The sequence below is a fragment of the Hylaeus anthracinus genome, unplaced genomic scaffold (assembly GCF_026225885.1).
Source record: "Hylaeus anthracinus isolate JK02 unplaced genomic scaffold, UHH_iyHylAnth1.0_haploid 11997, whole genome shotgun sequence".
Lineage (NCBI taxonomy): Eukaryota > Metazoa > Arthropoda > Insecta > Hymenoptera > Colletidae > Hylaeus > Hylaeus anthracinus.
The window spans coordinates 11,983,452-12,007,650 of NW_026534344.1; the positions used below are offsets into that span (position 1 = coordinate 11,983,452).

General features: G+C 48.5%; 2 protein-coding genes across 5 annotated transcripts; one reads left to right on the forward strand and one right to left on the reverse strand.

Annotated features, from left to right (window-relative positions):
* Positions 1-706: 706 nt before the first annotated feature.
* On the reverse strand, positions 707-6,887 carry LOC128889296 (medium-chain acyl-CoA ligase ACSF2, mitochondrial). Its single transcript, XM_054146807.1, has 9 exons — positions 6,773-6,887; positions 6,427-6,684; positions 5,808-6,345; positions 4,495-4,678; positions 3,562-3,768; positions 3,351-3,485; positions 2,143-2,256; positions 1,827-2,063; positions 707-1,764 (listed from the first exon to the last, which is right to left on the reverse strand). The coding sequence occupies exons 2-9, from the start codon at positions 6,524-6,526 to the stop codon at positions 1,429-1,431; spliced, it is 1,851 nt and encodes a 616-aa protein (XP_054002782.1). The 5' UTR covers positions 6,527-6,684; positions 6,773-6,887; the 3' UTR covers positions 707-1,428.
* Positions 6,888-9,869: 2,982 nt separating this feature from the next.
* On the forward strand, positions 9,870-24,167 carry LOC128889289 (serine/threonine-protein phosphatase 6 regulatory ankyrin repeat subunit A). Of its 4 annotated transcripts, XM_054146793.1 has the most exons (15): positions 9,870-10,086; positions 10,144-10,624; positions 10,708-10,809; positions 11,727-11,828; positions 12,391-12,507; positions 13,041-13,241; positions 13,316-13,699; positions 13,769-14,089; positions 14,146-15,373; positions 15,458-15,633; positions 15,707-16,135; positions 16,407-17,439; positions 18,115-18,228; positions 19,791-20,058; positions 20,278-21,409. In XM_054146793.1, exons 2-15 carry the CDS (start codon positions 10,292-10,294, stop codon positions 20,714-20,716), a joined length of 5,247 nt encoding a protein of 1,748 aa, XP_054002768.1. In that variant the 5' UTR covers positions 9,870-10,086; positions 10,144-10,291; the 3' UTR covers positions 20,717-21,409. The 4 variants fall into 4 exon arrangements, with proteins under 4 accessions (XP_054002768.1, XP_054002770.1, XP_054002767.1 ...); XM_054146795.1 differs by lacking the exons at positions 19,791-20,058; positions 20,278-21,409 and adding exons at positions 21,416-21,683; positions 22,665-24,167 and having other exon boundaries at positions 9,870-10,624; XM_054146792.1 differs by having other exon boundaries at positions 9,870-10,624.
* Positions 24,168-24,199: the final 32 nt, after the last annotated feature.

The following is a 24,199-nucleotide window of genomic DNA, read 5'->3' on the forward strand; positions in this document are numbered from 1 at the left end:
GTGAAGTTTATCTGAATTATATGCCAGGGAAGAAAATCTTGCTACAAGGTGGCCAATCCTTTTTAGGAGAGCCATCCTTTTGCGCCAGAGAACAACGAAAAAAGGGAGGTGGAGGCTGAGGAGGCTGGTCAGTGATTTCGTCCATCTCGATAGACGGCGGAGAGAACGGCAGGTGTTCGTTGCGGAGCAGCTGCAATCACGACCACCATCTGCCGCGGTAATGCACGCCTCTTCCAAGTCTTCCAGTCTTGGGAGAAGCGAGACTCGTTGCCCGAGGCCATTCATCCTCAATTAGACGCCACCTGAAACACGTGCCCGACTCGAATCCGCGGATTTTCGATGGCTTCGTTCGTCTTCCCTTATCTCTCTTTTCCTCGGGACTTCTTCCGTTTCTTCTCCTTCCTTTTTACCCGTTCAGTTTCCTACGCGTCGTGGCGCGTTCCACGGCTTCCTTCCTTTCCTCGTTATAATCCTTCGCTTCCTGGTAGCTCGTGTCATCGATCACCGATCAACGTTTTTCGCGTCGACAGTTGGCTAGCGATGAAAACGATCGATGACACACGTGCTGCGTCGGAAATTAGAAATCATCGGGGGTGTCGCGTTACAGTCTAAAGTCCCCGAATTTTCGCGAATAAAATAACTTCGAAGAATTTGCACCTTTATTGATTGGAACCACCAAGTTTTATAAAATATAATACCAAAAGACCAAATATAATACCAACATTCAACGCTGTCGTTCGTTACCAACAACTCGATGGTAATCAGCTGTTTCGAATGGTTCTCTACTTTACCGAGTCCTGCATCGCGACGCTCACTCGACGCACGGATAAGTGGCGTCCTCTGACAGAGCGAACGCGGCTCGCTACGGTTTATCGCTGCAGCTGGAACCTTTTTATCATCGTGTACGATAACGCTCTGGACAAGGAACAAGAATACGTCAGCAATGTAATTTCTTACTTATTGTTCGGAGTGTTCGCCCGTGATAAGAGCGATTCCTAATTGATATATCCGTGAAGAGGGTACAGCGTTCGTTCTTCGTGTATAAAACTGACTTGCACCGGGAAATGCTGTTTTCTCGCGTGGAACTCGGAACACTGCACGTATAAACACGATACGAGCGTTCAAAGTTGAAACGGGATCAATTGACCATTCGAGATCACCGATACGCTAATCTCGGCCATACGGTTTAGCTTCCCTGGTGATTTACCGGTGGCTTACGAGTGGATTTGGACGGCCAGTCGATCTCGACCCGACTACAGTCCCGTGTGCACGTTGTCCCCGAAATCGATGCCCTCCCCCCAAAACCGAGACCAAGAATCGCTTACTATCGAACTGTCCTGCGTATTTCGAGGCACATCGCGCGCATATATCGAGCAGAAAGAATCGAACGCGGCACGGTAATTTCATCGACGATGCAGCAATTGTCGTCTATTTGGAGGAAACGTTCCCCGTAGCAGCGGAAGTGATCGAGTCGTTTGGAGCGGAGGGAATCTCACCCTTACGCTCCATTTCCTTCTTCAATAAAAATTTCTGCACTTTACCGCTGGACGTTTTCGGGTACTCTTGAACGAAAACGACGTAACGCGGAATCTTGAAGTGAGCGATCTTCCCCTTGCAGTAATCCCTCAATTCCTCCTTGGTGAGACGGCTACCGTCGTTGAGCCTCACGCACGCGCAAAGTTCCTCCCCGTAGACCTCGTCGTAAGCTCCAATAACGTGCGCCTCGCTTACCGAGGGATGCGTCATCAAGAAGTCCTCGATCTCCTGCAACACGATTCGCGCGGATAACAGCGAATTCCAACGACTTTTGGTCACGGTACCCTTACCTTCGGGAAGATATTCTCTCCGCCGCGAATCACCATGTCCTTGATCCTGCCAACTATCACACCGTAACCGTCCTCTCGTAGAATGAATTGGTCCCCCGATTTCAGCCAACCGTCCTCGGTCAAGGTCTTCTTAGTGTTCTCTTCGTCGTTCCAGTACTTGACCATGGTGCTGTAACCGCGGATATAGAGCTCTCCACGGGTACCGAACGGCACGATAGCTCCGTTCTCGTCCACGACCTTGCGCAGCGCGAAGGAAAAGCCTCTGATTAGAGACAAATAGATTTCTCGATACTCGAACAAACGAACGTTCGCCTACCTTTACTTCCAAGTGGTTTTGCATATGTCCAACCGTGGTGTCGGTCAACTCCGTGTCCTCTTCGAGCAACGATTGAAACACCACTCCGGTGGCCTCCGTCTGGCCGTATATCGTCTGGCAAGCATCAAGTAACGCGATATGACTTAGCCGTTAGAACGCGACGGGACGATGGGAAACGTGGTACCACGGGAACCGATTTCACGAAAGGGAACGTTTATTGATCGACGCCAACGAAACGATATTTCTCCCGGCGGCAATCGTATTTATGCATACAGACCGAGGAGTTGCCCGTGCAAGAGATATGTGCATAGATAACGACGTACGAGAGACGCGTTATGTCGGCCCGAATCAGCCACGGCCCCGTCGTGTCGACGACCTCAGACGATCCCCAGTCTAAGGAGGATCGACTGCATTTCGATAAATTCCGTTGTTGACGCGGTACTCGACAAAAATCAACGCTTACAATGTGTACTCTTATAATTCTGTCTACGTCAAGTAGAGGAGCGTTTATTAACACTGACTTTGTTTTCTACTTTTTCTATTCCTTTGCATTCTTTCTTTTCCGTGACGCGATTAAAAAGTAAAGATCGTTAATTCAATGATCGAACAAATACTGAATAAATTAACGCACTGCGGACCGAGGGACAGTTAAACTATTGAAAGCCAGTCCCAGGGTATTCGGAATCTTCCATTATCGCCTTACACCGATTATCCAGAATTATAGATTGATACCTTCCCAACGGACACAATTGAATCAGTACTAAAGGATGATTTCACAGGAGGTATCCTAGTCTATTGTACCTTGGCTCAAGGGTGTACGTCTCTAGGAACGCGAAAAGTCGGCAATGCGTTAAGTTAATGTACACGCTGAAAGAAATATAGCGACCTCGTAGAGTTACGATTTCAGAGGCGATCCTTTATACTTTTGGACGGTATGTGGTCCATCGAGGGCCTGGATATATCAAGAGAGTAACCGTACAGGCCCTGCACCGCGAAATATACGACGGTTTGTAACTGTAAGCGTAAAGTTTCCTATGCCACTCGAATAGCTCGCTATATTCCTTCCACTATATTGCTTCTAAAGAATTTTCCTCAAAGAGATACCTATATGCAAAGTGTACCATGAAACGTGGACACGACGACAGAGGAGTACTTATTGCGCGAATCTAACAAGAAATTATATTAAAACTAGGCAATAGATCTATTACCTTCATGCGTTCGAAATGGAAAGCCTCTCTAATCCTCTTGAAGAGATGTGGCGATGCGGGGGCACCTCCTATGTACCCAGCTACCAACTTGATAGGCGGAAGCTGGAGTTTCTGATAGACGTCCAACAAAGTGATCTACGCAAAAGACGATATTTTTGAACGAGTCGTGATCGTTCGTTTGGATAACGAGAGGAGATAGTCGCTGCCTTACCCACATCGTCGGTGTCCCATATGCAACCTCGCAATTCTCGCGCAACATTGTTTCCACGGAGGTCACGGGGTTGAATGAGCGCGATTCCAGCACGAGAGTGGTGTTCTTGTGAAGCAAAGCCATGCAGTTGGTCATACCGAACGCGTGGAAGAAAGGAACGTTCATGCAAGCTTTTGTGCCTGGCGGGTCGTACGTTCTTGCTGAAACCTGATGGGTGGAATAATTTTAAAGAGTGTTCGATTAAAGGGATACACGGAGTTGTCTTTGGTAATATTCAAGAATTTTTTTTGTCAAAATCGATTTGAACACGTACAGTCAGTCCCATAAGTATTCGTACCCTCTACGTCTATCGAAGTAGTTTGTCTAAATCGAATGACATTTACAATAGTTTATTTGGAAACATCAAACTTGACATTTAATTTAGACTTTGTTGAATAGATATAGAGAGTACGAATACTTATGGGACTGACTGTATGTTAATGTAAAACGTAAAGTCATTTTACAGCATGAGTATTTAACTTTGTATATAAATCTTTGTTGATATTATATTGCAAGGTATGTTTAATGTATGTGCGTTTTTAGTGCAAACATTATGTAAATGCACATGCGTTAAACGTATCTTAGAATATACTTAAACATGATCAGGATACAGCAAATCTCGAGGAACTTCTTTTATGTACTGTAAAATTACTCTTGGTTTTGTATGTCGCGTTCAAATGTCGTAAAAAAACTTGTTCAACTTTGCCTATGACGAAAACACAGTGTACCCCGTTGTAAGAACGAAATCTAAAGCTGTGAAAGGACTAAAAGGTCCTCGAGTTGAGGACCCTCGATTCCTAGGATCTCGAAAGAAACCCACAGATTGCTCAGGGCTCTAAGATTGACCTCGGTCGACCTGAATTTCAGGGTCCTCAACGGATTAGCGAGCTTTACCTGTCTCGAGTTGTTCGCTAGAGACCTGTGTGACAACATCGTGGCCTTAGGCTTGCCAGTGGTCCCCGAGGTGAACTGTATGTTACATCCATCGAAGCAGGATATCGCTCCTTGTTCTTCTGCGATCGCCTCTACTTCCTTCTTGGACGCCAGTTGCTCCACGTCGGCGAACCGACGCGTTCCTCTGTAAGTTTTGCGAAAAACAATTGATGATCGTCGATCGAACGCGTTAGGCGCGAGAACCGCGTAAAGGCCTCGGGACGGGCTTGGCCATTAACCTGATTGCCTGTCACGGCTATTCCTCGCAACTGGCCAGTGATTATCAATCAAATCGGCCCCGATGATCGGGCGAAAGTTCGAAAATTACGAGTCCCGGATGGAAATAGATTGGCGGTAAGGTTGAGCGAGACGATCAATCGACGACGGTCGGCAGGTGGCCTGATTGCGGCCTCCAACCCCGCGAGAGGAAGGACTCGAGGTCGCGTTTTTAGGAAATTGCAAAGCACTCGCGGTAATTCGTTTCTGCGCGGACCATCGACTCGCTTTTCATCGACGGTTCCCGTGATTGCTATACAACTCGTTTTTAAGAACGTTTGTGCTTGTCCGCGTCCGAGCATGATTAATTTAAGGTTCGGTAAATCTTCCGAATGAATATAAACCTTCGACGGTCACAGCATGATTTCGTATCCGCATTCCCCAGACGTTCGAATCGACGAGGGAAAGAAATGGCTGGCAGGGGTGACTTCCGTTCTCGGATGAGGGAAGACGAAATCGTTCTCGTTGACGGGCGTTGATGGGCGTTGCCGCAATTAACCCGTTTTCAACGAAGTCAAACGCGGGTTGTGCGTCGATCGCGTAGCCAGCGCGTCGTTCGCACGCGATATTCATGAATCACTGAAGCGGCGAGCAAACGGACGGAGGCGCGAATACATTAAAACCGCGTAACCGCTCGACCTCGTCCGAATCGAGAAACTTATCGCGAGAAACGGCCATTCGCGACGAATTTACTTCGCGGAGGCTCGCACCGTTCGAACCGAGCCCCTCGCTCCTCGACACGACCGCGTTTCCTAAGGACGAAGGATTTACGCGGCTTCATCGCCGTCCTGTACTGTTTATCGACCGGCCCTAGCCGGATACCAAAGAGTTATCGCACGACGTTTCGTTCCATCGCTTAAATTAGACGAAATTCCAAGGGAACACGGATTTATCATTCCGCGAGAGATAACCGCTTCGCGTTGTCCGCTGATTCGTGTCGAGGAGGATGTAAACGTCGCGACTGACCGCCGGATGCTCTGGACGGAGGGCTTTCTTACGTCACGTGATCCTTCGAGTAGATGATTATATGCTCCAAACTAGGGCAGACTCGACGGCATTCGAGCAGCATGTTAGGATAGTTCTGCGTCTTGAAGCTGTCGGGCGCTATCACAACCTTGGTGCCCACCTTGTTCAAACAATAGACGATCTCGCTCATCTGGTAAGAGGGATTAATCGCTACGGTGATCAGGCCAGCCCTGGCGGAGGCCATGAAGCTTATGTACCACTCGATGTCGTTGGGAGCCCATATACCCAGACGATCGCCCTGTTTCAGGCCCAGTTTCTTAAGACCAGCTGCTAGACAATCGGCGCGACGAACAACGTTCGCTAACGTTAGGCGAACATTTTGGTGGACGGACACTATGCACTCGTGGTCAGGCCATCTTTTCGCTGCTTCTCCTAGTACTACACCTACGGTTGTGTCCAACAGAGGAATATCCCCTGATAACGACATGTGCGCCAACTTTGTCTTGCTGTCATGTCTGAATCGTTTCTGTTGCGTCCAAGCGCTGTGCGATTCCAAAGCTCGAGTACAGACTAGATAAAAAATTGTGAGATAAGTTGTTATGTAAGCCTGCTCGTATGTCGAATTTCTTAGTAGCTATTTAAAATACTCACCTAATATTAAGTTCCTCCGAGCAGATGCATGCTTGCATTGAACGTGAGAGCTGGTGGCCGATAGCAACACCGAGCTTCTGCTAATCCACGAGAGATGCATATCTTCCGATTGACGAGTCTGTCGCGGATCGTGTTCTCCGATCGAACGCGCGAATCACAACGTCGACAAATTGACGAGTAATGGAGCCGTTCGGATGTGCGTTAAGAATTCGTCGGGGAGTGATTATCATTAAGCACAGCTGCGCGCACCCTATCGGACTAAACATTAAGTTATCTTTAATAAGATTGTCAAAGACGCGTGAACTTTGATATTGTGTTGTACAAGTGGTAGAAGCTTAAGACTCACGGAGTACATTATCGCGATATGCACCTAAGAAATGTTACGGAACCCCTGAGGTTGAGGACTGAAGTTGGAGCGGTGGGAATGAGATTAGCCGGTTAGATGGCACAAATTAATAGCTTAGGTAACAAAGAAAAATGATACGTGACCAGCTGAAACCTCGATTATTAAAAAAAGACGAACCAAACAGGTCTGTCTTATTGTATTATTCCCAGTTTTTTAGCTAGATCTCGATTGGCGTCACTCGATACCTTTTTACAAACTTTTTACAACTTGCCGAGCAGTACTAAAATGCGTTTGTCAGTATCTAAAATTGTGCATCAAGGAAATTCCAAGCAAGTACAAGTTGAATGAACCTTTCGAATTAATAGATCGAGCGATTGCAGGCATGAATGAAGAGTGTGGTGTTTACGTTTAACTAGCAAACAAGAGAAAAGAGTAAATAAGCTCTTAGAATGAAGTTTCAGGAGCTTGGTAACGCGTGGCTCAAGTGAGCAACGATGCGTGGATGCATGAGTGACTGCGATCGAGTTGATGACGATTACGTAGAGCAGAATTTAAGGATTAAGTTCAATGGCTGAACTGCACTATTCCATCAAAGGTTACCATTGTTTAACCCAAAAACAGCATAGGAAAAGTTTTAGTTTTTTATTTGGAATAAATTTGAAGTAACTCTTACGTATAAATACTTTTTTAATATGTATACGTTTGGCGTGCCTTTCGTTAAATAAACTGATTTAAAAAAGAGAGAACTAATCATAAACAATGACTTGACGAAGAATACTGGAATAATGTAAGACAAATATAATCAATGAGGTAATTAAATCATCACGTGGTAACGTTAACAGAAATTATATTCGATAACTTCGTAAATGCTGGCAAGAGAACAACAAAGCGTGTATATTCTCTAATGATAACAAACGACGACTCTCTTCGCGCCTTGTCAAGGTTCAGTTCGCACAGACGAGCGGATCGGGGAAGGGGAGAAGGAGCGAAAGTCCTCGCGCGATCGTTAATTCCCAAACATACCGGTCGCCTTGCGTATTCAAAACCATACGAAATTAAACCTAATTTACACACAGTAAAATAAGTAATAATGATACTACTACTATTAATAATTCGGAGATTAAGTAGAAATAATTTCGTTAGATATGCGCCAGAGTCATTACTGTCTGACAAATGTATCGGTTAACTTGGAAAGTTAAACGATTGGATGTTTCTAAATTGCTTGAATTGCAAAAAATTGCGGGGCCAAGGTTCTACTTTGAACGCGATAAAATGTTATTACGTAAAATACCTAATATCGATATATCGATATATGTATGTACCCGGAGTGAGCGCATTGAAGTCATCGAGTGAATTCGAAAGAGGCGGAATGGGTCTGGAGTTCAATACACTCGATTTTGGATTTTTGGACAAAGCGTGGGGCGTTTGGAGGAGAAAAACTCCAGGCTGTGCCACCGGAAGTAAAGCGAAACGCAGATTGTTATCGTGGATTACCGATTCGAATGCGTGAGTCAGTTCCTGTCGGCACCCTGGAACGTAGTTCCAATATCGCTATACCTAATGCGGGGAATACCTCGTCGAGACGAAAATCGAGTAAATACTGCTAAGAAAGCCACCGATGAATAATCACTTACTAATTCTCACTGCAAGGTAGACTTTATAAGCTTTATGCCCTCTACTGGACGAGTAACGCAGTTGAACGCGGCATAGGGCGACCATTTTGGTCGACCGAGATTGGTACCGATACAATTCAGCCGAAAATAGTGTTCTGAGCATTAGGGATAGTTGAGGGGCCGACTTTAGTTCGGCAAGCAAAGTAAATCCATAAGCATCTACGAGATAACTTCGTTGTAGAAATGTTAGCGAGAGACAACAAAGCGTATATGTTCTCTAATGATAACAGACGAGGACTGCCTTTGGGGCTTGACTCGCCCAAACGAGCGGATCGTGGAAGGGTGGAAAATAACGAGAGTCCTCGCCCGACTGTTAATTCCCAAACATTTACGCAGAACGCGTCTAGAAAAACCAAGCAGCTGCAAGAGGTAATCGTTAGAATCATTAGGATCTTGTAATGAGAATGTGCAACGTAATATAGCCATTTCTGGAAATTCGTCACGATCACCGTATCGTTTCTTTGCTATTACCTCCTTCTTCATGGGTCGAAAAATAATGGTACTGTCAGATGGATGTGTTTCGAACAGAAAGCGTTCATGACGAGAATGTACAGTTCCGGCGCATTAACACTCGGAACACAATTAAGATTCCTGCGTTATGCCGCAGCGACGATACGTAGAATTCAACTCAGCAACGATAACTTCCATTGTTCTTTCGATAAATAAACGTTGAAAGAGCTGATATGAGTGGCAAATGCTTATGTTGCATGATCGTGGCGTGAATATTACGCAAGAAACGGCCATATTATGCACCGCAAGGCTTACGGAGAGAAGGAATCGTTGATGACCTGGATAACTTGACTTACAACAGTTGTCCAAGTAAACGGAAGATCCAGACTCGAATCACGGCTAAATACTTCGATTGGAACGTTTGCACATTTTCCGCGATACAGACGTAACACGTTGTAACACCATACGCTTGATGTCCAAGATTATGTTTCCGTGACCGAACTTGCTCTCCTTGATAGGATAGATGCAATCTTGTGGTTGTCAGTTGCGCATTCCTACTTATTACTTTCACACAGAGGTTGTCGACATATTTTCAAATTACCTCTCTTAAATTATTATCGTAAATTATCATCGTAATAAACGTTTATTGCTCGATGATGCGAGAATCGAGCCTGCCCAGGGTCAACAAAACTTTTGTAGATGAAAAAGTCGCGAAAAGAAAGAAGGGGTGATGACGACGGTGGTAAATCCCGCCGAGAGAGGAGGGCAGCGGTTAAAGTCTAAAACCGGCGAGCCGAGATAGGCGGATGGCGTGTGTGCCTGGCCGCGCCGGAAGTCGCGTGTCGACGTCGACCATGCCACCACCGTACCGCTGTTTCGCCCCTCCCCTAGGAATAGCCTTCTCGACTTCGCCACCGCCACCACCACCGGGGTGTACCGCATTTTCTTAGGTACCGACGAAGCGAGGTGTACGGCGGCCAAGCGGGTGAGCCGGTTAGGCCAGCACGCGTCGGTGCAGCCTGGTTGAAACAACCACGTTCGTACCATTACCCCCGCGGTTTCGCGCGGTGGCGTGACAGTGATTGGTCGATCCTGTTTCCCAGCGAGAGGGTCGAGGGAAGGCGAACCTCGCGAGCCCTCCGCTACGTAACGTCTTCAGAAACGGCAGGATAAACGCGCGGTTAGCACGCGGTACGTGGGACTCGCTCGACGTCGAATTCGGTTCATTGGCTTGTTTTCTACCCGTAGCCATCGGTGACGGGTTCGTTTCGTGAACGCAGGCCACGCAGGGAATCGTCGAATCGACGCCAATCGTCGTAGCCGAGAGGAAACGCGGAGTCGTTGGATCGCGAAGCATGTCGGGGCTCTACGATGAGAGACCCACGTACGAGGTACCATGAGCAGTAACAGCAAGAGGACCTCGGGCGGGAAGGACGAGAAGAAGAGTCTCTCGAGCAAAGAGGAGAGCCCCATATCTGCCAAGGATGACGCAGGAGGATCGTCCGCGACGGGAAGCGCCGGCGGAAGCGCGAACACGGAGGGAACGCAGCCAGGAAGCAAGCCTGGATCGGCAGGAGCTACCACCAGGGAAGCCGCGCAAAAGCTCCTCGGGCTTGCCGCGCGCGGAGAATGGGCACCGGTGGACCAGCTCCTCAAATCTCTGGAGAAGGCGTCGCAGAACGTCGGAGAGGATGGCACCGTCGCCCCTCTCACCAGCGTCTTGGACCCGGTTAGTTGAATAAGATCGTCTTTTCTCTCGATCGAGGAGCTCGATTCAATCAAGTTTTGCTGACGAAAGATTCTGGTTTTCAGGCGACGGGCATGACACCCCTGATGTACGCTGTGAAGGACAATCGCACAGCGTTGTTGGAACGCATGATCGAGCTAGGAGCGGACGTGGGCGCCCGAAACAACGCAAGTATTTCTTGAAAATCACTAATAATGTTGGTTTCTCACAATGTTCGTTACTCGTGGTCCCATTGAATTCTCTGAACGACCGTACACGTTTTCGTGTTGAGCAGGCTCGCTTAGTCGACTCTTTCGACATTCACTTTAGAAATAATTCCCTGGCCGCGTTACGTGGCAGCGACACGTAATATTCCAGCAGCTGCGTGGTCAAGCTACGGTGCAGACCACGAAACGTGTACAGTTAACGATCTCCTTGTAATCCGTGCTGAAGTCGAGTAGAGGAGGGTAAGATCGCGTGAAGGAGGGCCAAGGCCAAGGGGTTTACCGCGATGGCGAGAAAGTAAACGGAGCAAGTAGGCCGGCGAGTCAGTAGGGCGAAAAAGTAGTTCGATTCTAAGTGCTGATAACGCGATATTACCAGATTCTATCTGAGCTTTCGTTCGCGGCCGTCGTGCTTACGCCGCGACGCCCACGCTAATTCGTAACTCCTTCGACGAATGTGTCCCACACGATTCGTCGTAACGACGAGAAAAATTCCGCGTTAGCCGCGATTTCTGAGTAACTCGCGGGAGCTTAGGTAACGGAAGTTGACGCAGCCCTTGCCGAGTATAGCATAACGGGGTTAATCGTCATGGATAGGAATTGCCAGCCCCGCCCAACAGGCGGTACGTTCGGCATCATTTTCGAATTATTCGCCGATATATAGAGCGTTCCTTTTATTCTGGGCGCGGCGAAACGCGATTTATAACCCGGTTACCATACGGCCGCTTGACCCAAGCGAATCTTGCTTTCTCGCCATTTATTTTCACCCGGGACGGCTAACGCGTTGCCATTTCGCTCCACCGAGTGGAAGTAACCACTCCGATGCCCGTTGATCATCGACGGAACGATTCGTTGAGAAAACTGTTCTCCGTTTTTCACAGGACAATTACAATGCTCTTCACATCGCGGCCATGTACTCTAGGGAGGACGTCGTTAAATTGCTCTTGTCGAAACGAGGGGTCGATCCGTACGCCACTGGAGGGGTACGAGCATTTTTCACGAGTTCCTAACCTTCAGGATTGATTCAATCAATTTATCCTCCTTTAGCAAGTTCATTTTATCTAGAAATGACCTCAGAAACTGTAGTAGAATATGGAATCATGCCTGGACTTCGGATCTTATGCATTTATGACGTAATAATGTGGAAAACGTACAAGTAATGTACATAACATTTGTATACGATTATATATATCATATTAATTAATCTAGTAATTAGAGAATGTTTATACTGATTCATATTTTTACAGATTCAGATGAAAAAATAGCGATTTAAATAAATTCTCGAACACAAATGCATACAATCCATTATTTAATCATGGCCATGTTCTTGAACTGCCATCTCTGAACTGACCTCCGTCAATTTTATCGTTGATACATGGAAAACAAAATGACATTAAATTTTAATAAGGTTATCTTGTAACCCTGTTCCTTGCATCCATTCGTTTTTCTTTCATTCAAACTTGCCGACTTCTCGCTACTCTCAGTTTGGTAATATTGACTTCGACATTCCTAAAACATAAATGTTTCTAAAATGTTGGAGCGCAGCCCAGGCAACAAACCGCCGTGCACCTGGTCGCGTCAAGACAAACGGGCACCGCGACGTCGATTCTTCGCGCGTTATTGGGCGCCGCCGGCCGAGACATCCGACTGAAAGTCGACGGGGTAAGTACATATGCTCGTGGAATACGTCCACAATTTTCTCGCCAATGTTCCACATACCCTACGTAAGGTCACTCGCAATCGAGTTAACACTTTTTTTTGTGTGATTTATATCGCGCAATGCTCCCGATTCTCGTCCACGTTTCTCGCGTGCCGCGAATGATGCCTCGGGAATATCCCTGCCTGGTACCGAACAGCTGTCATAATTCTCCACTCGTGCGCTTCTTCGTCTTCTTCTGCTTCCCGCCTACCCATTTCCATCCGTTTCCCTTTCTTACTCGCGCGCACACACGTACAAACTAGACGATGTGCTCGTTCTTTGTCTCGTAAACGACCAAAGTCTCCGCAATTTGGGGAGGGAGAGGCTTGCCAACGTCGATACTAACGTCTTCCTAGATACGAATGTGGCTATTTATGGACATCGCGAGACGGATACGTTCTTTCTGTCTTTACGCGAATCGATCTCGCGAGGGGGTTGATGTTTGTCACCTGATGTCGAGACAGCTTGCGAGAATGAAGTTTGTGATATGCTACAGAAAGGAAAGATTCCTCTGCTCCTGGCGGTGGAGGCTGGGAACCAGTCGATGTGTAGGGAGCTGCTGGCTCAACAGGCGCCTGACCAGTTACGGGCCACTACTCCTACAGGAGATTCGGCGCTTCATCTGGCGGCCAGACGAAGAGACATCGACATGGTGCGGATATTGGTGGACTACGGAGCGACTGTGGACATGCAAAACGTATGAAAACATATCACTCGTGGATCTCCAGAGACGAGAAAAGATCTCGACCGAAGAGGTATCCCTCTTTTCAGGGCGACGGACAAACTGCTCTGCACATAGCAAGCGCGGAGGGTGATGAGACCCTCGTCAAGTATTTTTACGGGGTGAGAGCTTCAGCGTCCATCACGGATCACCAGGATCGAACTCCCATGCATCTCGCGGCGGAGAACGGACACGCTTCCATAATCGAATTGCTGGCCGATAAGTTCAAAGCCAGTATATTCGAGAGAACAAAGGACGGGTCCACGTTGATGCACATAGCGTCGTTGAACGGCCATTCCGAGTGCGCGACGATGCTCTTCAAGAAGGGAGTGTATTTACACATGCCCAACAAACGGGGCGCCAGGTCGATCCACACGGCGGCCAAGTACGGCCATGTTGGAATCATAAGTACGCTGTTGCAGCGCGGGGAGAAGGTAAGTCGACTATTTCGAACGCACTAGGGAATCTAGAACGGGTCAACTTATCGCGTTTTCGCCACGCAGGTGGACGCGACAACCAACGATAATTATACAGCGCTGCACATTGCCGTGGAGAACGCAAAGCCTGCGGTGGTCGAGACTTTGCTAGGATACGGTGCCGAGGTTCACGTTCGAGGTGGAAAGCTTCGAGAAACTCCGCTTCATATCGCAGCCAGAGTTCCAGACGGGGATAGATGCGCGTTGATGTTGCTGAAATCAGGAGCAGGTCCGAATCTAACCACAGACGACGGCCAGACGCCTGTGCATGTGGCAGCCAGTCACGGGAACTTGGCGACGTTGTTGCTGCTCCTCGAAGACGGTGGAGATCCTCTGTACAAGTCCAAGGTACTGTTTACTTCTCTCTTACCTCCTGTTCCGTATCAAACGTCTTCCTTCCACAGAATGGAGAGACGCCTCTGCACTTGGCCTGTAGAGGGTGCAAAGCAGACGTGGTGCGGCACTTGATCCAGTTCGTGAAGGAGAGAAAGGGGCCGGAAACTGCGACCGCGTACGTCAACAGCGTGACAAACGAGGGAGCCAGCGCACTACATTACGCCGCTCAGATCGAACCAACGGAAGTCTGGATACCTGGCAGCGATCGCGCGGTCGTTCGAGCTCTCCTCGAGGGTGGAGCAGACGTGTCGTTGCAAACGAAGCAGGCCCAGGAGTCGGCTTTCCATTATTGCGCGTTGGCTGGAAACAACGAAGTTCTGTCAGAGATGATAAGCGGCATGTCGGCTACCGAGGTGCAAAAGGCCTTGAACCGTCAGAGCTCAGTTGGCTGGACACCGTTGTTGATCGCTGCGCATCGCGGCCATATGGAACTGGTTACCACGCTACTGGCAAATCACGCGAGAGTGGACGTGTTCGACCAAGATGGACGGTCTGCTCTTCATTTGGCCGCCGAGCATGGCTATCTTCAAGTTTGCGACGCGCTCCTGGCTAATAAAGCGTTCATCAACTCCAAGTCTAGAGTCGGTAGAACCGCGTTGCACTTGGCAGCAATGAACGGCTACTCTCACCTCGTCAAGTTCCTCATCCAGGACCATGGGGCCGCGATAGACGTTCTCACGTTGAAGAAACAGACACCGTTGCACTTGGCTGCCGGTGCAGGTCAACTGGAGGTGTGCAAGCTCCTGCTAGAGCTTGGGGCGAGTATAGACGCGACCGACGACCAAGGTCAGAAGCCGATTCACGCTGCAGCGATGAACAACTACGCTGAAGTGGCTCAGCTGTTCCTGCAGAGGCATCCAAGCTTAGTGATGGCGTGCACCAAAGACGGCAACACCTGCGCACATATAGCAGCCATGCAGGGGAGCGTTCGAGTGATCGAGGAATTGATGAAGTTTGACCGCCAAGGTGTCATCTCAGCGAGGAACAAACTTACAGACGCGACGCCTCTTCAGTTGGCAGCTGAGGGAGGACACGCGGAAGTCGTCAAAGCTTTGGTCAGGGCTGGAGCATCCTGCGCCGACGAGAACCAAGCGGGATTCACAGCTGTGCACTTGGCAGCCAAGTATGGACATGGTCAGGTACTGGAAGTCATGAGGTCCTCGGTGTCTCTTCGCATATCCAGCAAGAAACTCGGCGTTACCGCTCTTCACGTCGCTGCTTACTTCGGTCAAGCTGGTAGGCGCCTTTTGCTTTTACTTTGGTATTATAGCGATGATGTATTATTTTAACCTTGTTACGCCAACATCTTGTCACATTCAGACACCGTTCGAGAGTTGCTGACCCACGTACCAGGAACAGTGAAATCGGATCCTCCGACCGGTGGATCCCTCGTAGGAGAGTTGGGATCCGAATCTGGCATGACGCCGTTGCATCTAGCTGCTTATTCCGGGAACGAGAACGTCGTGCGACTGCTGCTGAACTCTGCTGGTGTCTTGGTATCGGAAATAACGTTGCACGAAAATTGTGTCCCCCTGAAGAATGGATCTAACGCAAGCTCGTTGCCTACAGGTGGAGGCAGCGACGACGGAGAATGGTTTCAACCCTCTTCACTTGGCCTGTTTCGGTGGACACATCACTGTAGTAGGCCTACTCCTCAGCAGATCGGCGGAACTGCTGCACAGCTCCGATCGCTACGGGAAAACTGGTCTTCACATAGCTGCGACCCACGGTCACTATCAGATGGTCGAGGTCCTCCTCGGTCAAGGGGCGGAAATAAACGCCACCGACAAAAACGGCTGGACGCCGTTGCACTGCGCCGCTCGAGCTGGTTATCTCGATGTTGTTAAATTGCTGGTCGAAAGCGGGGCTTCGCCGAAGAGCGAGACCAATCTGGGATGCGCGCCGATCTGGTTCGCCGCCTCGGAGGGTCACAACGACGTGCTCAAGTATCTCATGGAGAAGGAGCACGATACGTACGCCCTGATGGACGATAAGAGGGTAAGCCGCAACGCTCGCGATTCTACAACTTTTTCAACTCCTTTCTCTCCTTCGAAAGCTCCAACTTCGACCACAATTGGCGCAGGGAATTTCCGAAACTTTTAACGCGAACAATGATCACTCGGTCGAGCCAATAAATTTCGGCAAGCGCCAACGTTAGATAGCTTGCACGCGATGCTCCGATCCTTTTGCCCCTCCCCCGGGCCTCGTCCTATCGTCGTTAAACGGTATTCGTGACGGATTCGATCGATCAAGCTCGTTGGTCTTTCAGTTCGTCTATAACATGATGGTCTGCAGTAAGAGCAACAACAACAAACCGATCGAGGAGTTCGTGCTGGTGTCACCGGCACCGGTAGACACGGCGGCGAAGCTCTCCAATATCTACATGAAGCTGTCGGAGAAAGAGAAGGAGAGGGCGAAGGATTTGATAGCAGCTGGGAAACAGTGCGAGGCGATGGCCACGGAACTGTTGGCCCTGGCCGCGGGCGCGGACTCGGCTGGGAGGATCCTCACGTCGATGGACCGCAGGAACGTGGAATTTCTGGACGTTCTGATCGAGAACGAGCAGAAGGAGGTGATCGCGCACACGGTGGTGCAACGGTACCTGCAAGAGCTGTGGCAGGGCAGCCTGAACTGGAACGCCTTCAGGACGATTCTCTTGTTTATCGCGTTCGTCGTCTGTCCGCCAGTCTGGATGGTGTTCGCTCTACCTCTCGGACACAAGTACAACAACGTACCCATCATTAAGTTCATGTCGTACCTCACGTCTCACATTTATCTGATGATCTTCCTTTTGCTGGTCGGCATAATTCCTATATACCCGGTGGTGAGACCGAGCCTCAGGCCGTACTGGTACGAATGGTGTCTGCTCGTGATGCTGTCGGGTCTGTTGCTCTTCGAGCTGACCAACCCCAGCGACAAGAGCGGCCTCGGATGGATCAAGTTGGCGGTGCTGCTCTTCGGTATATTCGGCGTGGCGTTTCATCTGATGGGCTTCGTGATAGTTCATCGACCATACTGGCCGACTCTGCTCTACCTCAGGAACCAACTATTCGCCTTAAGTTTCCTCCTGGCCTGCGTGCAGATCCTCGATTTTCTCTCGTTCCACCACCTGTTTGGACCGTGGGCGATCATCATTGGCAACTTGATGAAGGATCTCGCGCGGTTCCTCGCGGTGTTAGCCATCTTCGTGTTTGGATTCTCGATGCACTTCGTCGCGCTGAACCAAGCCTTCAGGAACCAGTCGGTTCAAGAGGCTCTTATCGAGGACAAAAAGAAGAAGGGAGGGCCCCTCTTCCGCGACGGTAAGTCTGACAAAGCACGTGATACGTTAGATTTCAGGAGAGTGAGAGAGGGAGAGAAAGAGGTGGAGAGAGAATTGGCCTCCTGATTTTTACCCCTATCTTATTCCTCGGATACGATCGCAGTCACGAAAAGAAAAAAAGAAAAAAAGAACAAAATCAGCAGTCCCCGCTCGATGGGGCTGTAAACATGCGATTCTCGCGCGAGTACACGAATACGTCTCCGAGGCACGGCTTGTACGCGTGTTCGAATCGCAGCCTGCGGTTTGCCGTAAGAGCACGCGTACTGAACACCTCTCCTCGTTCGGAAAACCCGCATCGAATATTCGAAAGCACTCGAACGGTCCGAGCATAACTCGTACACGTAACGTACCCGTATTCACCTTGCCAGTCGAAGGTTCCTCTTATCCATCGCGGCGCCTTTGAACGAGTTTCGAACGTGAGCGGCATATGGTCGTACGATGATAAACTCGATGTAGAATCGCTCAAACTCGATATATCATGAGATCGGTATTATAGTTTGGTATCGCTGTGACCCGAAAAGCAGACCACCGACGATAGAGACATGACCTTTCGACGGTGGACCAAGAATCCCGTCACTGTCCCAAAACTAAAAACATAGCAAAAGCCTCGTTACCTCGAGACAAACACATAATCGGTGTAAAATTACAATGATAGATTTTTTGGCCAATGTTACGGAATGGATGATGGAGACGCCGTCGACGGCGCCTCCTCGTCGCCAGGGCCGCTACAAGAAAAAGAATGAGTGTTGTGACGATAGCTCCCGAGATAGTAAGTTTTGCCGAAAGGGAACGTCTAAACGAGACCCGCAACCGGAACGGAACGCGAAATGAATGGCAAAATGGCACGTGCACAACGGAATGCAGGACACGATTCTTCTTGGTGTCGTATCGTCTGCATTGTGCGTTCGCCCGATGTGTGTTGCCTGCTGGGACTGCTGCCTGATTCCAATCAACATAAATATATATACATCTGCAACGTCGCGAGAAATGTTTCTCACTACGCGCCGTAACCCGCGCCGCGATTCGGGCTTCGCGACGAAGAAACATCCCCTGATCCATCTCGCCCCGAATCTTCCATCAGATTGCCCAACGAACGCTCGGTCGCGAGCTCGAATCGCAGCTACTCGATGGTCCACGGCTCGATCTCGATCTCGTTTCCGATCTCGAGATCACAGCGTACCCACCGAGGGGGTTGAGGCGACCACTGCCGGCTTGTTTCTTATCTCACGGAGGCGCCAATCGAGCGCGCGTTTCTCCACAGCCTCTGTTGTGCATCGTTTGCATTTATATAAACATACATACATTGTATTGTACAAGAGCAATGTTGTTTTTCTCGTGCTGTTCGGGTCTTGCGCAATGCGTGTATTTGTGTATCACTTAACGGCCAAGTCGATCATGGACCTTGGTAGCGACGGCCCGTCCGGATGTCACCCTTGACTCATTTTCTCCGACCCTGCGTCATCCTTCCTCCCTTGGAGTCCCGTTTCCACCGACACGCGGTCGCTTTGCGTGTTTTTTCGACGCGGCGATCTCTCGGGAAGCAGCGAAGCGTCCGATGTTCTTGTCCTTGCATGAGCACGGTAAATAGTTCTGTTCCTGAGTTCGTAACCGCGATTCGTCGCGAACAATTCGTCTCCGAACGCTCGAGAAGAAACAAGGGAGCGAGAGAATATCGAGGAAAGTGAACGCGCGCGAGAGCGAGAGAAGACAAACGGTTCGTCGTTTGCATGCTGCATCTCATCGTCCAGAGCAAACGAATGCAATTATCGTTGCGAGTTCCGGAGAACCCGTGGTACAGAAGAGATCCGGATCAATCGATAAACATATATATATATATATATATATACACACACACACACACACACATACACAAACACTCGGCTTTTGTAGATCCTCGATGCATTCCGCGAAGTTGCTCGTCGCGGTGAAACGAGAATGAAAACGAACACACAGATAACAATGGTAATAATACTACTACTAATAATAATAGAAGTATATAACAAGTTTAGACGACGTGGATATAAATATATATAAATATTTATATATATATATGTCGAAAGCTCACGGAACGTCCGGCATGCATTCAACGTTATTCGCAAGCATGGCCAGTCTCTGTATTAGCATGAGCATGTTCGTTCAGTACGTTCATCGTTCGATCGTTCGTTTACTTCTAATGTACGTTATGAATACACCACCCGCATCCATACATAGCGAGTACCACAGTAGCCAAGCCTGTCTAAACGGCACGAAGCAACAACAAGCAGTCACGTGAGAAAGCGCGAACAAAAGACGAAAATCAAGAAACATATGTGTGTGTGCCTCGAATTCCAGTAAAGATGAATCCGGTACTCGCCTTCGAGTACCTGTTCTTCGCTGTCTTTGGCCAAACGACCCACGGCGAGCTGAAGGTCGAGACTGATCAGCCGCAGTGGACCTCGGTCCTGTTCAAGTTGGCATTCGGCGTATACATGTTGGTCTCGGTAGTCGTATTAATTAATCTGCTGATTGCCATGATGAGCGACACCTACCAACGGATACAGGCGCAATCGGACATTGAGTGGAAATACGGGCTCAGTAAACTGATCCGAAATATGCACAGGTAAGCCGCGCTTGCACGGAATTCAAACTCCTACCCGACTGCAATATTCTAATCCGCTTCCGCGGGCGAACCGGAAGCCTGAGTTCACCGACGAAATACGTCCGCTACTGGTCCCGTTTTCGCCAATTCGCGCCGCGTGTCTCGTGACGTAGATCCTCTCTAAAAAAAAAAAGCGAATCACAGAGGAATAGAGCCTGGACACGCGATTCCGTGTTGCAGAACAACCACAGCCCCGTCGCCCCTTAACTTGCTCACTACTTGGATCGTGTACTTCATCAAGGTGTGCAAGCAACGCGCCGCGAAACGTAAGCGCCCCTCGCTGGTGCACATGATGGGACTCCAGCGGGCCGGTCGTCTCTCGCCGAGATCGAAGATGGGCGCGAAATGGTTGGCGAAAGTGAAAAAGGGTCAAGTCAGGCCGAAAGACAGCGTGGCGTTGTCCGTGGTGCACTTGAGCCCTCTCGGTAGCCAGCTATCCTTCAATAGCGCGACGAGAATCGAAAGCGTGGTCGACTGGGATTCGATCAGAAAGAAATACTTGGTCCTGACCGGAAACGAGCCTGAGAAAGAAGCGGACAAAGACGAGAAGGACGAGGACAACGAGAACGAGGAGGAGAACGGGCCGACGGCCTCGACGACTTCGACCCCACCTGTCTAAAGGAACCCTGTTCCTCGCCTCGGAAACAATAAACGAAATGAATTCCAACCGTCGTCGCATACTCGCGAATTATAAATAACGAACGCGATGACGTACAGACAACACACTCCTCGCGCGTCGAAATACACAGCCACGGCATCGAGACAGCATCCTAGATAACGTCTCGTAGCGGGACTCGTGACCACTTTGTGCTCAACGATCTTTGAGCGAGATACAGTCGAGCAACTTTTTTCGAGATTTACGTAAGTAGTGTCGCAAAGACGAAACACAGCGTTAACGCGAATTATTATCGCGCGTTCGACGTTGACTCGGGCATAGTACTTTGATCTTGGACTGCGCGCCAATACTCGCCGATAGCTGTTCCTCCGCGAAACGTCTCACGCTTCCCCGTAGCAGAAACAAAAGCGAAATTCCGGGCCATGAGTTTCCAAGTGTCGCAAACGCGTCCCTTAATTTAAGACCTTAGAAGGACTCGCGTTCCCTCGCGTTCAAGCGATTACTCATTAGCGACACGCAGCCTCGAGGAAGCTCGAGGCCAACGTACAACACGCACGTACTTAAACATGCATACGATACATACGCAACATATATGTCTATACAAACATAAACGTACGTACATACAGACAAGATTGAATAACAAAGAACCCGGCGCGGTACAGCAGACTTTTCACGAGACATATCGTTCCCACGTATTTCCAGTCAGGATGAGTCCCGTATTGGCCGTTGAGTTATTGTTCTTCGCCATCTTCGGTCAGACGACCCACGAACAATTCAAGGTCGAATTAACGCAGCCCGATTGGACCAGAGTTCTCTTCAAGCTCACCTTCGGTATTTATATGCTGGTTTCGGTGGTCGTGCTGATTAATCTGCTAATCGCCATGATGAGCGACACTTACCAACGGATACAAGCTCAGTCCGACATCGAGTGGAAGTACGGATTGAGTAAGCTCGTTAGGAATATGCACAGGTAAGAGGGACCTATAATCGTTGCTCGCCACCAGGGCCGGTTTCAGTCGATAAGCGTAAGTAGCGTTGTACGATGCTTCAGTCTTCGAACCTTTAAGGCTGACCTCCTGAAGCTTTAAGGATCGATTTCAAAGGTTGAGCCTCTCGAAACTTACGTACAAGATATGAACCTCCGATGCTGAACCTTGAACGCTGAGTCTGCAAAGCCGCCATATCGAGTCTTTGATTTTTTCGCAGATTAACTGAAAAATTGTCAAGAGTGTTAATCTGGATGATTAATTACGATAACAAATCTTCAAAATTTTGCGTCAAGCTTTTTAAATACTAAAAATGCTACATCGTTGTTTACCGTGTACAATTTAATTTTGTTCTTTTTTAATCTTTCGAAATATCAACGAGCTGATAAGACGGCAATACATGTCTACGATGTGCAGTGCTATCTGTGGTCATTACAAAAAAACAAAATAACACTGAAATCTGATCAAGCAAATGCCACATACCATATTTATGTATATTTGCTTTATACAAATTTCCCTATGATTTACGTACGCCAATATAAATTCATAAATTTTAGAAATCTGCATATCCAATTCGAAAAACAGTTCTATGCCGCGTGTTCGATACTCCGCTAACAGTGAGAGATGTCTTCGACCTAACACTAGAACCAGGCTTTGTCTCGTGTAAATATGGCAATCCTAGAATCGCTTCTTCCTCAGCTGTACCACCTACTTAGGGACACCTTGTTTCATGTAGTTGATAAAATTTGTCTGTTTCATCGAGATACCGCCCGTAAGCGACTTAGGTCTCTGAAATCGGCCCTGCTCGGAACTGAAAACACCTAACTACAAATGACTCGTATTCGTAACGAACGTTGCATGACAGCGCATTTATGAACACGAGTCGTCCATTCGTTCGACTGATTCGGTTCGTTTCGATTCCCCGTTAAAATTCTAATTGATCGGGCACGTTTATCGATGCGCAGGACAAGCACAGCGCCATCGCCGCTGAATCTACTGACCACCTGGTTGTCATATTTGTACAAGCTATGCAAGAAACGCGCTGCGAATAAACAACGACCGTCCCTCGTCCGCTTGATGGGATTACAGAGAACCGACGCGCTATCCCCGCGTTCAAGAATGGGCGCCAAGTGGCTGTCCAAGGTGAAAAAGACTCAGGTGGGCCATAAGGACAGCGTCGCCCTATCGGTCGTTCACCTGAGCCCTCTTGGTAGTCAGCTGTCGTTCAGTAACGCCGTCAGAATCGACAACGTCGTTGATTGGGAAGCGGTCAGACGAAAGTACCGAGATCTCTACGGTGAACATATCGAAAAACATGTCGAAGAATCGAAAGAGTCCACGGAACCCGATCCTCTATCGGCGACCCTGGAGAACTCGTTGGTCGTTGTACCCACCGGAAACCAGCCAGCGGCTGCCACCTTTCCCTGAATCGATCGATACGATCGATTTCAACGATCGATGTTTCGAAACAAGAGACGGCCAATTTTACCACTGTTTTTCAACATTGACATGTACACTCTCTCGTCTCGTACGATCTTTCTTATCAAAAATAAACGACCAAATCGATCGGATCGTTTTGTGGTTCTTCCGTTAAGCGCGGACCTTTCAACCCTACTCGCGCCACGATGTAACATGATTATCGTTTCAGCCACGTTTTAGACACGAATCCCGAGGAGGAAATGACCTTCTGCGTAAGAACCTAACGATACCTTCAATGGTTAGTCTCTGTGCACCATGTCACGTACTGTCTGCTGTTTGAATGTCTCACCACTGAACCGAAAACATGACTCCTTAATCTAAGATATTTGGGCCTTTCAAGGCTCGATTCTTTGTGGCTTTCGAGTGTCAACTGTATTCTTTGCAACTGACTTCTTTATGGGACAAATAACACGCTAATATTGAGCGTGGTTTATTCTAAACAATAAATAGTCAATGAACCTAGCTTCGATGCTGTCGAAACTTCGGAATGTCTTATCCAAAGGACACGGCTTACACTTGGAAGCCTCGGTTGGTATCAACCATAATTCTTCAATTTATCAACGAACGAACAATTCAGACTGAACGCATGCATGCATGGCTGCTAGCTCGACCATCACGACGCTTGCAAACTTAACGAAATTGAACGGATACTCGCAGTACTTGACTCGTGAAATTGTTGTAACAACCGTCCGCCGAACGATCAGCTTCCTATCGATCAGAACACGCATTCTACATCGTTCACTCACGATATCTTGAATTTCGATATCATCGATGCCGATTCGACTGTCACTCATAAGCCGTTTGAAACGTTCGAAATTCATCAGCGATCATCCACAATCATGCTTCCTCTCCTAATACACAGATCATCCCCATTCTCCTTTGGTTTTCCTTTTCATCTCCATCGCATGCGCCGCATATCATGGTGCGCATATTTCTTTCTTTCGACTCAGAGCTGAACAATTTGATTTTAATTATTTGTATCTTGTATAAATTGTTGCAGATTTTACAGCTGATATTAATT

Coding starts and splice junctions, on each gene's coding strand:
- LOC128889296 (XM_054146807.1), bottom strand. CDS start 6,526: ATGCATCTCTCGTGGATTAGCAGAAGCTCGGTGTTGCTATCGGCCACC. Junction 6,346..6,426: donor TCGGAGGAACTTAATATTAG/GTGAGTATTTTA, acceptor TTTTTTATCTAG/TCTGTACTCGAGCTTTGGAA. Junction 2,257..3,350: donor TCCATTTCGAACGCATGAAG/GTAATAGATCTA, acceptor GATGCTTGCCAG/ACGATATACGGCCAGACGGA.
- LOC128889289 (XM_054146795.1), top strand. CDS start 10,292: ATGAGCAGTAACAGCAAGAGGACCTCGGGCGGGAAGGACGAGAAGAAG. Junction 12,508..13,040: donor TCCGACTGAAAGTCGACGGG/GTAAGTACATAT, acceptor GATATGCTACAG/AAAGGAAAGATTCCTCTGCT. Junction 15,634..15,706: donor TGAACTCTGCTGGTGTCTTG/GTATCGGAAATA, acceptor CGTTGCCTACAG/GTGGAGGCAGCGACGACGGA.